Genomic DNA, 18,826 nt, shown 5'->3' with positions numbered 1-18,826 from the left:
GTAATAAAGTAGAAAGCAGATACTAGCAATAAGGCAGGTGCTAGCAATAAAGCAAGAAGTGGATACTAGCAATAAAGCAGGAAGCAGTAATAAAGCTAGAAGCAGATACTAGCAATAAAGCAAGAGGCAGATACTAGCAATACAAGCTAAAAGTAAGATGTTAAAAACTAAGCAACCAATAGAAAGTGAAAAGGAGGTTAGAAATTCCTAAAAAGACAAAAAAGTATATGAAAAAGATAAGCATGGTACTATAGATAATGATTTGAAGTTACCTTGGTGTAAAGATTAATAAGACATCCGTATGTGACTTCGTTTGGTGTAAAGCCACATTCCTAGAAAGGGTTTTCAAGGTTAGTGTAGTAAAAGAGATAAATACAAATCTTGCCTAAAAAAAAGAAAAAAAGAAACCTTGAGTCGCTTATAGACAATGAGACATTTATCTTCATTTTTAATCATTGTATAACCATCCATCATTGTGTGGTAAATATCCATTGTAGCATCAATGCCCTCTTCTTCCATCTCCCTAACCAAGGCTTCAGCACCCTCCATGTTGAAGGCTTGGCTGTGTGTGTGTTTTTCAGAGTGTTACAAAATATATTTTTTTCAAATTTAAAATATATAATTAGAAAGGAATACTCACCAATGTGCATAAATTATGTTTCCATATATAATTGCATTCAAAGTGGTAAGCTTGTCTTTGGCTTCCTTGAACCACTTATCTGCAGCACTTCCAAAATAAAAAATTGAATATTTAAGCAACTATTGAGTATTGACCATTTAATAGATACATAATTACACATATATCATATATGTATATGAATTATGTATGTGTATCAGTGTATTTGTGTGTGTGTGTGTGTGTGTGAGAGAGAGAGAGAGAGAGAGAGAGAGAGAGAGAGAGAGATTTACTTACTTTATATCACCAACTCTAGCAAATCCTCCTATAAGAACACTGTAAGTCACCAAAGTCAATTCAATCCCCTCGTCTTTCATTTTCCTTGCACAAAAAAGAGCCTCCTCCATATCTCTACCTACTGCATAAGCGTGAACTAGGCTGCATAAAATAAGTTAATTTAATGCAGGAAAATGAAAAAAGAGGATAAATTTGCACTTAATATAGCAATGTCCCTTACGTGGTAAATACATGTGAGTTTGGCTCAATTCCCCTACCCCTCATGCTCTCAAACATTTCTCTTGCTCGATGCATGTCACCTTTCTTTGCATAATACTTAATCATCAACCCAAACTCTGTCCTGGAAGGCTATAAAAGTCAACTTTTAGAAAAAAGAATCAATTTATATAATAAAGTAAAGAAAGAATGTTCAGGTTCTAGATACCTTTTTGATCGTTTCAAAAGCGTCAACAATAGCCTGCCAATTTTTTGGTTGAGTTCCTAGCACATTTTTGAGCTCTTTTCTTGAAACATGTCTCTCTTCTTCCCATTTTGACTTGTAATCTACAGTGTCATCCCCTGCAATCCAGCTAGCCCTATCTGCAGATTTCTCCTTCATTCGCCTCCCATCATCAAGTTTTACAGTTAACACCCTCCCATGAAACTCCATACCATCAAATTCAACTGCCTTCATTGCTGAATTTTCAGCTGTTGTACCTGCATATATTACAAACCCAAACCCCATGTTTCTTTCAGTATCGTTGTATCGCTTTATTGATATCACTTTCTTTATTGGTCCAAATTGTCTGAACAATTCTTCAAGCTCGTTCTTTGTTATCCACCATGGAAGATTCCCCACAAAGATTTTTCCCTTATCACTGTACTCAATTCGTGTGGGTCCCAAATCACTGTTATTCTCAATTTCATCCAAATCAGTTTTGTATGCAGAAGAATCTGGCAGTGGTTGTGGTGGAGCTGGTGGAGGCGGAGGTGGAGGTGGAGGTGGGGGAGAGAGTTTGCTGGTTAACCAAAGCTTCTCTGTTAGGGTTTGTGAGTTGTTATTATTACCAATTGGGTTTCTTTTAAGTGTTTGAAGGGGATTGGTGATGTTGGTTTTGGGTTTTGGAGGGTGGGGATTGGTGGTGATGGGTTTGAAGGGTGGTTTGTTGTTGGTGGGGCGGCGGAGGGATGAGGAGGTGGAGGTGGAGGTGGAGGTGGTGGTGGGGTTTTCAGAGTCATGGGAGCAAGCGGTGATGGAGTAGAAAGGGAGAGTGGAGGAAAGGGAGTAAGGCTTACCAGAGAAAGTAGAGCAGCAGTATGTGGTGGAGGAAGCAAGGGAAAAGTTATTCATGATGATGGAAATTGGAGATTGTATTCAGTCAGTTCAATTGGTAGATATATGTAATCGACTCCTAGCTAAAGATTCTCCAGCAACTAAAATTGATCAATTAAAATAAACATATCACAAGAAGGATTAGGGAGATATAATGATATATAAAGCAAGTTCATACCATAAAGAACAAAACAAACACCCAAAAACTGATAAAACTTTGTGCTCTTCAAAGAGAAGATACATTACGTGATCCTTAACTTTTATGGGTTTTTACTTGCATATCATACAACTTTACCAATCACAACCTATTATTTTCACAGCCATATAAGTTATGTTGTTATTGTCCAAATGTTCATCCAATTAACAAACTAAAATCAACAATGAGGGAAGCATAAACCATATGAAAGACTGACAGTTAACGTATTCTGTTAGGAAATGTGATGAATAAACCATGATAGAGTACACCCTTGTTGTATCCAGCCACGCCAAAGAAAAAAAAAAAAAAAAAAAAAAAAAATCTAATTCAAATGCAAAGGATATGTCCCGATTGAAAACTCCTTTTACGTTTGGCTATGCAGGAAAAGGTTTCTCGCCTTGTAAACTCCTTGTGTAAATCGAACTTTTAACTCAAATTATTCAGTAAATTTCCAATAGTTCTGGCCTACGTACCTTGTAAAGTCCTAGTTTAAATTCAACTTTCAACCAACAATATGTTGATACAGAGTCTAATCATTGCCCTAAACCCTGAAATTCGGAACATGAAAACCCCTACAAGGAACTGTACTATAATATCGAATGGCTTGATGAAGTTGTTACACGAAATTAGAAACGGAAACGTAATTTCCAATATGGAGATACTGAATTGAGGTGACAGTGAATGACGGGGAAACTACATACCAGTAAAGGTTGTTCCGGTGAATACCGGCGTCAGCCTCCGTTCTCTGGTGGTAAGTAGGGTATGAGTATGACTCTGTTTTCCTTCAGCCACTTATCCTCTCTCTAAAAGAACGACGCACTTATCTGCAGCAGCAACTGTAATTCTTATTACTTAAAATTGAACTGTGTGTGGTAAATGGTAATGCTACAGATAATGTGAATTGATTTGGGACCCTCCGAATGTATAATGTTAAAACAAATTAAAAAAAAAAAAGATAAAACATAATAGAAATCAATTGTCAAAATTAACCCGATTCGATTTTGGTATTTATTAACTAACCAAAACGTCAAAATCAATTCTCAAAAACACCATTTGATACGTGGGCCTAAATTAGGCCTAAAAAAATATATGGCTTTGGTGTGACTCCTAAAATTTTAAGTATGAAAACATTTCAAATTAGAAAAAGATAACAAAAGAGATATATGTTTTAAATTGTTTTTTATTTAAAAAATTGTATAAATAATATATTCATGATTGTAATATACTATTGTTAATTTATTATTCAATATAAATCAAAAAGCATGCTATTACCTCTTGGGATTAAAATCGTCCTTTTAATTTAATTATATTGCTGCATACAACCGTTGCTAAATGGTGACAAAGTTTGATATAAATGACAATTGTTTTAAGTTAAATTTCTTTGTGTAGGATATGAGCGAACTAAACGTATAATTCTCATAGTTGGGAAGTTAGGTTGTATTTAGTGTCACAGCTATCTGATAAGCTAACTTATTTTTCGAGCTTTTTAAAATTGTCAAGTTTGACAATTTAAAAAATAGGTTATAAGCTAGCTTTTTAAAAAACTACTTAGGTTATGTTTTACGTACTAGCTGAAAAGCTAGTTGATAGATGAAAAGCTAGCTGGTAGCTAAAAATAGGGTCTGTCCAAAGATTTTCCATGCCCCGGGCAATAAAGGTTAAAGATGCCCTATGTTTAAGTATGATACGATGATACTAATTACTAAAGCAAAACAATTAGAAATATTTTTAAAATATATATATTCAAGATGCCCTATGTTTGTTTTTTAACGTCTGCAGGCTTAAAAAACAAACCAAAACATAATCTGATTTCTGATTACCAAAGCTTTAAAATTCTAATTTCTGATTTCTTAACTCATTACCAATGCAAAAAAATTCTGATGTTTGATATCTTAAGTCACTAACAGCAATGATAATCTAATTTTTAACATAAACAAACAATTAACTAGCTTTAAACAAACATCAAACATCCCAAGCATAATTTGATTTTGAAAAAGAAAAAAAAAACTGATCTTGAAAACATCCTGGAATAATCAGATTAAGCATAAACAAACATGAAAAAAAATCATCTACCAAAGATCCAATCACACAAATCAGATTTTTTTTTTTTTTTTAAAAATCCTAATATTCTAGAAATTAGAAATCAGATGCGTTTCTTCAAAAATCAGAGAACAATTGATTTCAAATCAAATGGGGAAAAGGAGATGGAAAGTGTTACCTGAAAGGAAAAGGAGAAGGAAAATCGGTCAAACAGAAGGAAGATGCCGTGTGTTGAAGGGGAGCATTTGTGTCCGTCGATGGTTGTGAAGGTGGGAGCTTCTGGTCGGTGCGGTGGTCGGTGCGTCCGGTGGACGGTGATTCTGGTGGTCGGTCACAAGGAGGACGACGTACGGTGGATAACAACCGGTGGAGGAACGATTGATGATGAGGAGAGGTATGGAGGCGCTGAGAGAAAATAGTTACGTGATTTTTTTTGTTAGGATTAAATGAGATGTTAAATGAGATATGAAGACCTTAGAAGACTTTCTAAATCTAGAACGAGAAGGGACTAAAATACCACTAAAAAAAGCTTACAACACACACAACACAAAAGAGATATATGACTTGTTGAATCTGCAATAGTTTCACATCCAATCAATGTGTCTTTATAATAGAAACAACGAATTAAATCTACAAGAAAATTTAAAATACATGACTCGCTAGTTTTTTACATCCAACCAGGTTTGGATAATACATAGCTTCCAACAGAGTTGATCAAAATAAAAGGAAAACTTGGTGCTCGTGCATTTCATAATCCCGTTAAGTAGACAAAGATTCAACTAATATGACATGTGTAAAAATTGCTAAAAGAAACATGATTTGATTTCAAAATTATATTAGACAAATAAAATGCAATGCCTTTTGTAAAAAAAATATAATTGAAAGTCAAACAAAATTCTAACTAGAAGTCCAAAAGAGTCAATTTAATTCACTAATTTGGGCATATTAGTACGATGCACTACTATCTTTTACTAAATCAAACATAATTTCATTTTGGTTGTAATTCCAAGTTTGATTATTTTCAATTGAAACTCAAACATAATGCCCTAGGAGCCTAAAGCAATAACCAAAAGTCTTCTTTATCAATTATAAATGAAACCAAAATTGTCTATCGTGCTGAACATATCTTTCTATCTAATTACAAATGAAACCAAGATTAAAACCCTCAAAGTTAAATTCATTCTATCATGTACTATCATCATTTCTCAAATCTTCAAATGATTCAAATTTTTAACTTTCAACGCAAATTAAAGACATACCTCATACATGTACTGAATCAGGGGGCTGAGAATTGGATTAATTTTTTGAATTTGAGATGGCCGATGAAAGACTAAATGATTTCTAATGAAAAATCAAACATATTATCAATGATACACATTATCAAACTAGATTTGAGAACTCATAAATTAAGATTTTTTTCTTTTAACTGTATTGATACTTGATAACGGGCTACTTCAATTTTCCTTTGTACAATTACCATCAGTGAGAAGCAAATTTAATATACGGAATTGGATTGAACCTATAAATATAAGAAAATTTTCATAACCTGGACCTACCCGCACTCAAGATTCCGATGAGTTGATGAGATGTCCTCGTGTCCTCATCTTTTACTCTCCTGACTTTTTGTCTTCAATTCTACTATTCTCCATACTAACATTTTAAATCAAAAGCTAATTAGAGAAAGACTAAAAGAGACTCCTCGATCTAGGTGTGTTGCGAGTTGCGACCGTTTCGTTTACCTATACATAGAAGTGTGTGGCGTGCTCGTATCTTTTAGCTGCTTATCTGATTTTGGATTTTTAGTTTGGCGCCCTTACAACATCTGACTAGAATTATTTTGCTTGCTAGCTCATTAAACGTGTCCCAAATAAAAGATGAACACTTAAGAGATGTAGAAAATCTGATGCCCTTCAGCCCATTGTTGCCTTGGGTCATGGCCCAGCTTGCTCTCCCCATGGGTCGGCTCTAGCTAAAACGCTAACTGGTAGCTAAAAATCTAGTTGATAAAAATGACGTTTGGTAAAACTAGCTGAAAAAACTTGCAGAAATATATAAAATTACATAAAAAGACATTTAAAATAACGTGTTTTAATAATTAATTAGGGAGTATATTTGGAAAATTTTAAAAAAGCTAATCTAAGGCTATGTTTGGCGTACTAGCTGAAAAGTTAATTGTTAAATAAAAAACTAATTAATAACTGAAAAGCTATCAAATAAAAAATATCGTTTGGTAAAACTAGCTGAAAATATAAAATGACTTAAAAGTACATTTAAAAAAATATATTTATATAATTAATTAAGGGGTATATTTGGAAAATAAAAAATAAAAAAAAAACTCCTAAAAAGCTAGTCTAAGTAGCATTTTAAAAAACTAACTTATAAGCTAGTTTAGAAGCTATTTTTTGGCTTGTCAAACATGACAACTTAAAAAAAATCGAAAAATAAGTTAGTTTATCAGCTAATTGTGGTGCGCCAAACACGACGTAAGTACTTTTTTAAATAGCTAGTTTATAAGCTACTTTTTGACTTGTCAAACATAACAACTTAAAAAAAACTCAAAAAATAAGCTAGTTCATCAGTTAGCTGTGACGCTCCAAACACAGCCTAGACTAGCTTTTTAGATGCTTTTTTAAAAACATTCAAATATACCCTTGATTAATTATAGAAACATATTCTTTTAAATGTCTTTTTATGTTCGTTTATATGTTTCTGCTAGCTTTTCAGCTAGTTTTACCAAACGCCATTTTTTATCAACTATCTTTTCAGCTACTAGCTAGTTTTTTATTTAACAGCTAGCTTTTTAGCTATCAGCTAACTGTTTAACTAATAGCTAGCTTTTCAACTAGTATGTCAAACACAACCTTAGTTTATTTTTTTCCTATATTCAATGAGTATAAACAAGATTTGTGTAGTTAGAAAGCGAGTAGAAACAATAGTCTTATTCATTCATTTATATTTGTGAATGTTCATTTACTAATTTTCATTATTGTTACTTTGTTTATAGAACAAATTACCAAAATTGTCCATGTGTTTGCCAAAATGTTGCGTTTGGTCCCTATTTTTTTCTTTTGCACTTGGATCATCCCTAGGTTTTGATTTTGTCAAGATAAGATCTTTATACCTCAAATGACTTGCAAAGGAGTGATGATTTTGGATCTCTAAGCTTCACACTAAGCAATGAACCTTCAACCTTCTTCTATCCCTTCAAATTGAGCAAGTAAGCACCAACTTCTCTTCTCAAGAGCTCAAAGACACAAAATGATGGCTAAGGGTCGTAATTTAGGGTTTAGGAGATATGGCGGCTGGTAAAGAGGTCAGTCCTAAGGACTTAAGGAACTTATATAGGATGCAACACCCTAAAATTAAGGTTTCATTAAACCTTCGTACGCCCAATGTACGAGGCTCGACTCCGCGATCAGACTTCCTCCTTAGATATTTTAAATAAAAATGGCTAAAAGAAAACATACCCAATTCAAGTGTTACAATTTCAATAAATTGTTTTTATTTATATTATAATGCTTGTTTGTTATTTACTTCGATTATGTTTGACTAAAACCTTTTTACTTTAATTGTCATAGAAAAATAATGATATTATTTATTTTGACCTTCCATGAGGTTTGAGGAATAATGATGTATTATTCTTTGATGTTCATTTGTGTTTTTTATGTTCATTTACGTATAACTTTTTGTTTGTCATTTATGTTATTTATATTCGTTCGTTTATATTTGTTAAGCATTTTAACAGCCATGAAAATACTGATTTTTAAATGAACATACATAAACAAAAAATTTTGTTTGTTTGTGCGGTTAAACTTAAACAAGTGAACACAATAAGCTCATGTTCATGCTTGTTTAAACCCTGTGACTACATGTTTCAACTCATATGAAATTGTCTGCCTTTGGGGATGGTTTACCTGATCCCATATGGCTTGTAATTTGTAGGATAACGAGTGTTTTAAACCCGCGTTATAGGAACCATTTCTTTAAATTTTGTCTAACATATATAGACCATTTATATAATTATGTTTTAGACATCGGCCATTTCTATAACTTTTTTTTTCAGCGACCATTTTTATAATTTGTTTTCAAATGTTGCTTGTTACACAAGGATTTTTTTTTCTTTAAATTTTTCCAGATGGACCATTTCTATCATTTTGTTTACCTACAATAGCAGTCACTTTGGTAAATGTTATATAGTATAACACATATGCTTGAAGTTTACCCTAGGCCAACAAATTGACTAGTTACATGTTTATGTTTAACGAACTAATTGAAAAGTTAGCTACTAACCGATTAAAAATGACATTTTGTAAACAAGCTGATAAAAAAAATAATGTTTGAGAAAACTAGGTTATAAGCTAATTATGGAATATCAAACATAGTTAGGAATGTCAATGGGATTAAAATGAGACAAAAATAACCGCTGCCCCCGAATTTGCTTGTTGCCCCCAACCCCAAATTCACATGCCCCCAAATTTCAAGACTATCCTTGATTCCGCCTCCGTAATCCCTCATTAACCAGGTTTCCCCCAAAATCCTCCGTTCAATCTTATTTACCTTATTTTTTCACTTGTTTTATTACGTTTATCTTATATATTACACTAATTATTCAAATATGAAACAAATATCACACGATGTCTACTTTAAATTTAATATTTTTTTTTCAAATAAAAATAATTATATACTACATAGTAATTATATGAGAGAGCCTACACTTGCTCCCGCTCCCCAACCCAAAAAACATAGTGAAAATACACCATATGAAAACGGGCCCAACAAAGATATTTTACACAGGTTTACCCACATCATATTGCTCCACCTGAATAAAAGTAAAACTTGGAACGTGTAACTAATAAGTAATAACTTTTCGTTTATATATGTAAAAAGATAGAACAGAATCAAGTCAATTTCAGACTTTCAATGATCAATAAGACGGCTAGGAGCGGGCAATGCCTAATGGCGTTATTATGACGTGGCCTCCAAACACGGCGTTATAACACCTGGAACACCGCGCCCGGATGACGTTTTTACGCGTTACTGTGGTAACGCTTCAAAACGGCTATTTTTCGAGGCTCAACGTATACATTTCGTTTTTGAACCGTTGTAAAATAGTCAAAAATGTAAAAAATAATAATAATAATAATAATAATAATTTTTTGAATGTTTTTACCTCTTTACGCCTATATATATATATATATATATATATATATATATATATATATATATATATATATATATATATATATATACATCCATTTTATTTCTTATCTCATATCAAACTACATTTCAAATTCTTCCAAAAAATTATCTTTTGAAAACTATGGATCAAAACCCCAACACTCCTCCAAACACAAATACACCTCCGCCTCTCGGTTTTGCACAAAACGAAATGTATGCGAACATCCTCAACACTCAAGGCAATTTTTTCAATCCCGTCTCACCCCTTCCACAAAACCTTTTCAACCCATTTGGTACAATGCAACAAAATACCACACAACCACAACCCACCCAACAAACTGTACCCGAGACGCAAGGGGGGGGGGAGCGAAAAAAAAACGGCCCAACAAGGGAGATCACGAAGGAAAGGGAAAGCGGTTGCGGTGGAGCAATCGGAAGACGAGCCTCCAACATGGTGGACCGCGGAGGAGGAGTACGCATTGGCGGTGGCTTGGTGCGGGACATCAAAAAATCCAACGCAAGGAAACGACATGCAAAGAGTTGTCTTTTGGGAAGCCGTGATCGGGAAATTTCGTAGCCTTTTGAATAAAGATGAAAATTACCGCAATCACGACATGTTGAGTAGCAAATTGACTCAAATAAGCAAGAAGTGCACCAAGTTTAATTCCATCTACAACAAGCTTTCCTCGCACAAGCAAAGTGGTGCGACCGATTTTGACGTTTATAGAGCGACGAGGGAGCAATATCATGTGGAGACCGGTCACGTTTTTTAGCACGAAAAAATTTGGAAGATTGTGAAGGAAGACCCAAAGTGGAATAAAACCGACACATTTACGGAACAACAATCGAAGAGGTCGCGCGGCTCGGGTTCGGTCAATGTTTCGGACGCACGCACGAACATCGACCTCAATGCGGACACGGATGAGATACCGGACGACTTGAACGACATTGAAGAAATCTCCCCTCCTCGACGACCAATAGGCCACGACAAAGCGAGGCGTGCTCAACGACACGCGGATGAAGCCGAAAGTAGACGACGAGAGCAAGCCGAAATGAAAAAAAAAATTGACGAGCACAACGAAATCGCTCGTAAACTATATGATTTGCAACGGGAACATTTTGAGTTCTTGCGTCGTGAAACCGATGACGATAGTATTGCGAAAGATTTGGCAATTCTTCAAACTAGCGAGGATAATTTGACACCGAGACGGTTGGAGACACTCCGAAAAATGAAGGCGAAGATTGAGCAGAAATATTTAGACGAAGATTAGTGTTTTTTTTCGTTGTAATGTTTTTTTTTTTGTTTTTTTTTCGGTCTATGTTTTTTTTTTCGTTGGAATGTCGTTTTATGTTTTTTCGTTGGAATGTAGTTTTTAATTAGTATTTATTTTAATTATGTGTTATTTAATTTATATGTTTTTTTAAAAATTATTATGACATAAATTAAAAAAATAAAACAAAATAGAAAAATGGGAATCACAAACATAAAAAAAATGGTGTTATCACATGTTATTTTGTTATTTGGTGTTGCCCATTTCCACATTTGGTGTTATAACATCCATTTATGACTAGGATGATGATGTGGTACCTTTTGGGTGTTACCCACACCCAACAGCCTAAAGAATTCATAACTTACTTTCACCAACATACAGCCTAGACAACCAACAAACTCAAAGCCAACTTACTAGGGTAAATAGCATAAAAAACACTCCGTTTACACCAAAATTCTAATTTGACACCGTGTTTTTTTTGTCTCAAATTTGACACTGTGTTTTCTAATTTGTTACAATTCTGACCACTTGACCGGTTAACCAGGTTACATACATGCTGACATGACATGATGACGTGTCAGTTTTGATGATATGGCATGCTGACATGATATGCTAACGTGTCAAAACTGAATTTTTTTTCCACAAAAAACACTAAGTTTTCACTTTTTTTCGATTTTGACACTAAGTTTAATTTTTTCTTTCAATTTTGACACTATGTTATTTTGTTCCAAATCGAACATTATTTTTTCCAATTTTGTTCAATTTTGACCATTTTCCATTTGAAACAGTATAAATATATTTTTTTATTACATTTTAAACCGTATAAATATATTTTTTTTGTTTAAAAACCACATTTTTATTTAAATACAAGGTGTTTTTTTTTTTTTTTTTTTTTTTTTTTTTTTTTTTTTTTTACATTCAAAGTATAATGTATAAATATGCATTAGTTATATCATGAGAATCAAACTAACCATAAGCTTCTAATAAGATGTGAAAATTTCAGGGGTTGCAAACTTGACATCCGAGTTTTAATCGACTACACGCCTCCAAACCTACAAACTCATTTTAAAGTTGCGTATTTAATATAAAATACGGTTTTTATATAACTAATACATATTTATACATAAAATTATGGTTTGAATGTAAAAAAAAAAAAAAAAAAAAAAAAAAAAAAAAAAAAAAAACTTGTTTTTATACAAAACTATGGTTTTTAATTGAAATGGAAAATGGTCAAAATTGAACAAAAATTGATAAATGATGTTCGATTTGGAACAAAAAAACATATTATTAAAATTGAAAGAAAAAATTAAACTTAGTGTCAAAATCGAAAAAAATGAAAACTTAGTGTTTTTTGTGGAAAAAAAATTCAATTTTGACACGTCAGCATATCATGTCAGCATGTCACATCATCAAAACTGACACGTTATCATGTCACGTCAGCATGTAACCTGGTTAACCGGTCAAGTGGTCAGAATTGTAACAAATTGGAAAACACAGTGTCAAATTTGAGACAAAAAAAAACACGATGTCAAATTAGAATTTTGGTGTAAACGAAGTGTTTTTTATGCTATTTACCCAACTTACTAATCAATAATTCTTCTACATCTCAAAAATAAAAAACGTAAATCAAAAGAAAAAAACACTAAAAATAGTCGAGTAACCAAATTATTCTATAAAAAAAAGTATCAATACCTCCTAGCAAAATCACCACCACCACCACCCCTACCAAAACCAGTGGCAGCCGGCACCGCCTGAGGCTCAACCGTCGCCTTCACAACCCCAGGGAGGTCACCCATCCCAAGAGCAACCAGCATATCAATCGTCTCCTTATCAACCTCAATCAGATCGGTTTTAATGGCAGATTCATCAGGCACAAAGTCCATACGGCGTTCCCTTTCTTCCTCCTGGAGCTTCAATGATATACCTCTCACTGGTCCCTTTTGGATACGCTTCATGAGGTGAGTTGAAAAACCTGCAATCTTGTTCCTCAAACGCTTCGAAGGGATGATTGCAACTTCCTCCAAAATCTTCTTGTTTGTATGGAAATCCAGAGTCATCTTCCCGTAATACCTCTCGATCACTACCCTAGACGATTTCTTCACTGTCTTCGTACGAACACGACCCATCGTTCAGCTCCTTCTAAATCAATATGATCAATGAATCTGAAACGATTAATAACAGCTAACAATCCTTACGCTTTTCAGCTTTTGGTGATGCCTTCTAATTGTATTTGGAAGAAAAGAAATCTACAGGGCATTATCATTCCACAAGTAACAATTATTCGATCAATTATATAATGTTGATTACAGAGACTAAGAATCGACCCCTAACCTACCATTTCGAAGCATTGGAACAGATCACAGCGAACTATACTATAGGATTAAAAGTAATCAACTTCTTGTACGAAACTAGAAAGTCGAATGTGAGTAGCAATATTGGGAGAGCTGTAATTATATGGCGGGTAATGACGGATGACTTACATACCTGTGGCGGTTGTTCCGGTGAAGAACGGCGACGAACTCCCCCTCTCTGGTGGCAAATAGGGTATCTGGGTGTGTGTGTTAATGAAACCAAAACCCTACACATTATCTTAATAAACAGAGAAGGGGCAAAGTTGTAATTTAAGGGTACTCGGAAAAAAATGCTGGTTCTGCCCTTGTAAAACAATATTAGTTAAAATAAGGCCAAAACTACAAAAACCCAAAAAATTTCATTTAATTTTTAAAAATTACTATATTATTTTTTAAATATTAAAATCTTATTATTTTCTAAAATTCTAATTTAAGATTTTCCATCTTGAAATAACGCAATATATTTCCATCTATCCATTAAAACAATCACTATATCATAATAATTTTTAATATGTTAAAACTTTTATTTTTCTGAAATTTTTTAATATAAAAAACTATAACCAATAAATCCTTAGAGAATGAGTTAGCTAATATTTGTAGCAGTCTAGGTTTATTGGTCTCAAAGTCATAGATAACTTTTAAAAATATATAATTTTTAACACAATGAATGATTTTTTTTTTTAAATCTGATTAAAATATGTTCGGATAATTTTTGTTTAAAAACCATTGAGTCTTGTAAAAAAAAAGTTCCAATCGAGACATACTTTGTTTCGAAACGTCACATTATGACAATTTTAGGTAACACGAAGGGTTAAAACTGCAAATAATAATACACTCACTTCGCTTCAAATCAGAATTTCAAAATTAGCGGGAGCAGTTCTTCACCATCTCCAAGTTCATTCTACCATGTCTGCCCACCGAAATCCATAAAGAATCAGGATGATTTCACCTCCGAGTGAAAGAATTCACCGAAAATATTCAATCTAACCTGTGTTCTTCTCAAGCATGGATCAAATTTTGCTTTAGATTCTCTATTTGAAAATCCCTATTTCAAAACCCTAAATCGATAAAGAATGGATAGAGTAGTGTGTCCCGAAAATGCAGAGGTTGTGGAGTTCATGTTGAAAAAACAAAAGGAAATGGTGGATTTATCGGAGAATAACGTTAAGACGATATCGAAGGCCTGCTTGAAGGTTTGCAGTTCCAAGACCCCAATCAAAACCCTAAAGGACTTCTCCAATGTCAAGTAACGATCACTTTTCAGCATATAAGCTTTTATGTACTTGTTATGAATCTGATTTTTTCTCCGAATAATTGCCTTTATCTTGTACTACTCCACTGTTGTAGAAAATTATACGGTAATTTTACTCTGAATGATGTCAAGCAACTTCTTTTTTAATTGTGTCAGAGGTGTTGGAAATTGGATCTTGAGAATCATGAAAGGTTTCTTTGTTGATGAAGATGAGAATGAAGAGATGATAGAAAGTGGTAATTCTCTGTTGATTCACACTTTCTTTTGTTGCCTTGCAGTTAGCTCTTGTTTCCATTGTCTATAATCTCTATTTGATTAAACTTCATAGGGAAAAGAAAAAAGGGAAACAAGCAATATGTGCCTCAAAAAAACTCTGCAGCTTATGCTTTATTGATCACTCTTTACAGGTAATCATAACATCTTTTTCCTTGTTACTTTTTTGTGTAACATTGGTCTGATAACATCAGTTTTGATGTTAGGGGAACATCTAATGGAAGTAATTTTATGCGAAAACAAGAGCTAATTGATGCTGCTGAAGCAAGTGGATTGTCTCGTTCACCTATAATGTATGTATTTACTTTTCTACCCCTCTGTCTAGTACTTATACTGATCTTTTATGGTTACAGGCCTGAAATAGGAAAGGGGAAAGCAGGCCAGTTTGGAGTTAGCTCAGGCAGGGATTGGTATAGTGGATGGAATTGCATGAAAAAATTGATAGATAAAGGGTTGGCTGTAAAATCAAGTAACCCTGCAAAGTAACTACATTTTGGCTTTTTGTATTTTTATTTATCCTTTTCATATAAAGAAAAATTGATAGTTTTGGAACCTTTTGTATTTTAGATATATGCTGACTGAGCAAGGAAAAGAAGCTGCACGTGATTGTATGTTGAGATCTGGATTGGTTGATTCTACAGATGAGCTTGCTGATGTGGAAAAAACTTCAGATTTAACCCAAAAAAATCTGAAAGATTCAGTGTGCATTGATGCTGAGTTGGTTGATGATGTGGCATCTAGGCATGTTTCTTCAAGTTTGCAGAAAAAACCAGTTGAGATTCCTCCAGATACTGTTGATAAGGTAGAGTGTCTTGTTTTTCTCATGAAAAAACACACCCTTTCTTTTCTTTGATGACTCTTTTGGGTTGTACTATGGCTTAAAAATTTTTAACTTTTATTAATTTCTGCAGCTTGTGCGAATGGGATACTCAAAAGAACAAGTAATCCGTGCTTTTTATGAGGTCTCAAAAAAGTCACCAAATGAAGAACCTTCTTCACTTTGGCTATCTGTTTTATGTTCTCTTCGTGAAGTCGAAGTCTACAGTGCACCTTTGACCAATGTTCCAAAAGTCAAACGTCATCATCATCATCCATCATCAAGCTCTTTCACTCATAAAGAAACTACACAACTCCCGACTTCAATCAAACCTTGTTCATCATCTGTAAGTCTTGGCCTCACTTTTTTCAAACTCTTCTTTTGAATTCATAAGAATATTGTTATTTTATTTTCTAATGTTTGTTATAGGATGAGAATGTGAGGAAGAGAAGTAGGAATGTTCTAGAAGCTAAATCAAATGTTCTATCGATGCCACCTTTGACACTTGGAGACCGATTCGAGGATGTATATGAAGTGGTTTTAATATTAGATGATCGGGAAAAATTCACCAAGGAGTGAGTAATTATTTCAAACATTTTTTTATTTTTCTTAATGACTCATGCAAAATAGTTTTAAATCTAACTAATTTTCAGGTCAAGGTCTAGAAAGCTTCTTGAGAATATCCGACTCCATTTTAAGATACTAATAGAGGTAAATCAGATTTAACTCAATCAGCAACTATCAAACAATCTCTTATTAATTATTAATATATTAATTATTTTTTATAGGTGAGGCGATTACCTGTGGGAGATGGAATTTGGTAGTGAATATGTTCTTGATTTTATTGTTGAAAGAAAAAATGTTGATGATTTAAGATCTTCCATTAGAGATAATCGTTACAAAGAGCAGAAAGTTCGGATCATGGTGATGTTTCTTACTAGTTTTTTTATTTGAAGCTATTTATTTAATACTGTAAATTATTTCTAATTTATTATTTTCGTTTGTCATGAAGAGGTGTGGGCTCAAAAGGTTGATATACCTAGTAGAAGGTGATCCAAATGCTTTAGAAAGTGCTGAAAGTATTAAAACAGCGTAAGTACATTTTTTTTTTTTATAAAATATTGTCTTTTATTTGTAATGATTTTTTTTTTGTATTAATGATATTTGTAGATGCATGACAACCGAAATTTTGGAGGGGTTTGATGTACAGAGAACAAGTGGGTTAGGAGATACACTAAGAAAATACGGTTATCTTACACAATATTACAAATCTCTTGCCAATGAGGAGGAACATGTAAATTTCCCAATTTGCCCTCCGTTTGATCAGTTTATTGAGCGATGTCAAGAGTTAAGATAAGATGACAGTCAGTGATGTTTTCGCCACCCAACTCATGCAGGTATAAAATATAATATGATTTTTAATCTTTTATGCACAACTTTTTTTTTTTTTTTTTTAGTTAATTAATGAACAAAGTTTGCAGGTTCCACAGGTGACTGAGGATGTTGCCATTGCTGTGCTTGATTTATACCCAACGGTTTCATCACTTGCTCGTGCCTACTCGGATCTTGTAAGTTTTTTTTTAATCATTCTTTATAAATATTTGAGAAAATACTAGCATAAAGAAAAAAAAAATAAGGGCGAATTTGTAAAATGTTAGGACATAATGGGGAGTTCCTTATTTTACCGACTAACTTTATCTGTTAAGTTTTTTTTTTTTCTTCTGTATCATGTCAAAAGAAAAGAGTCATGTATAGTGATTTTGACTTGTGAATTGGGATTAATGATATTGGTTTGTTAGGTTGGTGACACGTGTGCACAAGAGGAGCATCTCAAGAAGCAAAGTAACAATGTCATCAATGGAGTAGCTAGTAGGAACATTTTCCAATTTATTTGGGGTGGTTGATTACTTGATTAGATGTAATGTGAAAGCGAAAAGAAATGAAAATTTATGGGTGTTTTATTTTTGTAGTAATGTAATACTATAAAGGAACTAATAAAGAAAGTGAGAAAATTGGATTTTAGGTAAAAAATATTTACAAATTTAAAAAAAAATACCATTATCTTTACGAGAATTAAAAGGAAAATGCTTGTTTTTAGTATAATTATTTATTATTTATTTAGTTACCTTGAAACTTTACTCAACTATACTGGTTGCAACATATATAATATATTCACATATTTTTGTTGGTGAAAACGACCTATTTACTAACCTTTCTAAATTTGATAGGTTTAATAAATTATTAAATATCTACAATTCTGTCACCTTTCATTATCTCATGAAAAGTTTTCAACATCTTTATCCTTTTCTATATGAATTGATCACCACATATGTGTTTCACTTTTCTGCTTTATGTGCATGCTTAGCTGTATAAACAGAAAAAACCGGCTAATATATACTTTTTATTTAGTTTTCTGTATACGTAAGGGGTACACGTTCTAATTTGAAATTGTTTTTGATTAATATCAATATATGATTTTAAATCATAAAGCTTTTTATCAAAACATCATTTTCTAGTCCCCAATGTCTTTATATTGCTTTATCATGTGTTTTTTCTTTTGAAGTCTTGATTACTCATGACGACTATCAGATTTTCTGATCAATAACTAGGTAGAAAACCCAAAAGAAGTTTGGCAAACTTTTTGTGAAATATCCTTTGTGGCACTTTAAATTTGTGGAACGACTTTAACTAATAAAAGATGTAAATATGTAATAGATATGGACAAAAAGTGCATTCGTTTAGAATATGGGAAACTTATTTGGTTAGGTTCTCTTAGTAAAAGATAGAACTTACGATGTGGTTGCTTTCATCTTGAAGTGAATGTCACAACGATATCTTGTCCAAATCGGAGTTGATTTGAATGTGATATTCACTCTCAAAATTCACTTTGTAGCATATATTGGTTTAAATGGATTGCGATTTAATCAAATCAAAATACTGAAAATAAAACAACATGGATCATTGTGACTGGCCGGAACTTAGAGACAAAATTAGTGATTTTGAGTGATTAAGTGATGTGGAATTAGCATGACAAACAAACGATCTTGTCCTCATCTTCATGACCAATCAAAATTATAAAAAAAATAAGGGGTAGTTTTGTGAAGTGAGATGAGGTCTAAAAATAAGGTTTTGTAATCTGATATATACATATATACGAGTCTTTTTAGTTAACAGTTTAATCCAAAACATGTTTTTAGAAAGTGTAATCTAGATACGAATCTTT

The 18,826-nt window shown here is 33.0% G+C and overlaps 2 protein-coding genes and 1 pseudogene across 11 annotated transcripts in view; 1 reads left to right on the top strand and 2 right to left on the bottom strand.

Annotated features, from left to right (window-relative positions):
* The window catches only part of LOC145136118 (uncharacterized), a 7,056-nt gene extending 2,119 nt beyond the window's left edge, over positions 1 to 4,937 (bottom strand). The window contains exons 1-9 of one of the 4 annotated variants that reach the window (XM_079070312.1): positions 4,640 to 4,931; positions 3,123 to 3,245; positions 2,189 to 2,326; positions 1,338 to 1,609; positions 1,134 to 1,261; positions 914 to 1,054; positions 641 to 727; positions 409 to 562; positions 273 to 332 (exon numbers count right to left, since the gene is read on the bottom strand). In XM_079070312.1, the coding sequence (XP_078926438.1) occupies positions 273 to 332; positions 409 to 562; positions 641 to 727; positions 914 to 1,054; positions 1,134 to 1,261; positions 1,338 to 1,609; positions 2,189 to 2,243 (897 nt within the window). In that variant the 5' untranslated portion in view covers positions 2,244 to 2,326; positions 3,123 to 3,245; positions 4,640 to 4,931. Of the gene's footprint in view, positions 1 to 272; positions 333 to 408; positions 563 to 640; positions 728 to 913; positions 1,055 to 1,133; positions 1,262 to 1,337; positions 2,327 to 3,122; positions 3,258 to 4,639 lie in introns of all 4 variants that reach the window. The other 3 variants (XM_079070310.1, XM_079070309.1, XM_079070311.1) reach the window with 3 other exon arrangements.
* Positions 4,938 to 12,439: 7,502 nt separating this feature from the next.
* LOC145138303 (small ribosomal subunit protein eS17-like) lies at positions 12,440 to 13,487 on the bottom strand. Of its 6 annotated transcripts, none has more exons than XM_079072405.1 (2): positions 13,395 to 13,487; positions 12,440 to 13,046 (listed from the first exon to the last, which is right to left on the bottom strand). In XM_079072405.1, the coding sequence occupies exon 2, from the start codon at positions 13,034 to 13,036 to the stop codon at positions 12,596 to 12,598; it is 441 nt and encodes a 146-aa protein (XP_078928531.1). In that variant the 5' UTR covers positions 13,037 to 13,046; positions 13,395 to 13,487; the 3' UTR covers positions 12,440 to 12,595. The 6 variants fall into 6 exon arrangements, with proteins under 6 accessions (XP_078928531.1, XP_078928530.1, XP_078928532.1 ...); XM_079072404.1 differs by having other exon boundaries at positions 12,440 to 13,156; positions 13,395 to 13,473; XM_079072406.1 differs by having other exon boundaries at positions 13,391 to 13,464.
* Positions 13,488 to 14,093: 606 nt separating this feature from the next.
* Positions 14,094 to 17,620, top strand: LOC145137996 (crossover junction endonuclease MUS81-like; annotated as a pseudogene). Its single transcript, XR_013721292.1, has 14 exons — positions 14,094 to 14,507; positions 14,670 to 14,749; positions 14,842 to 14,920; positions 14,993 to 15,079; positions 15,140 to 15,268; positions 15,354 to 15,588; positions 15,698 to 15,949; positions 16,033 to 16,178; positions 16,257 to 16,314; positions 16,392 to 16,527; positions 16,616 to 16,695; positions 16,774 to 17,000; positions 17,085 to 17,171; positions 17,403 to 17,620. The product of XR_013721292.1 is annotated as a crossover junction endonuclease MUS81-like (transcript).
* Positions 17,621 to 18,826: the final 1,206 nt, after the last annotated feature.

Source organism: Lactuca virosa, chromosome 9 (genome assembly GCF_052849685.1).
Source record: "Lactuca virosa cultivar CGN04683 chromosome 9, Lactuca_virosa_CGN04683_v6, whole genome shotgun sequence".
Classification (NCBI taxonomy): domain Eukaryota; kingdom Viridiplantae; phylum Streptophyta; class Magnoliopsida; order Asterales; family Asteraceae; genus Lactuca; species Lactuca virosa.
This window is presented reverse-complemented; position numbering and strand designations above follow the sequence as displayed.

Coding starts and splice junctions, on each gene's coding strand:
- LOC145138303 (XM_079072405.1), bottom strand. CDS start 13,036: ATGGGTCGTGTTCGTACGAAGACAGTGAAGAAATCGTCTAGGGTAGTG.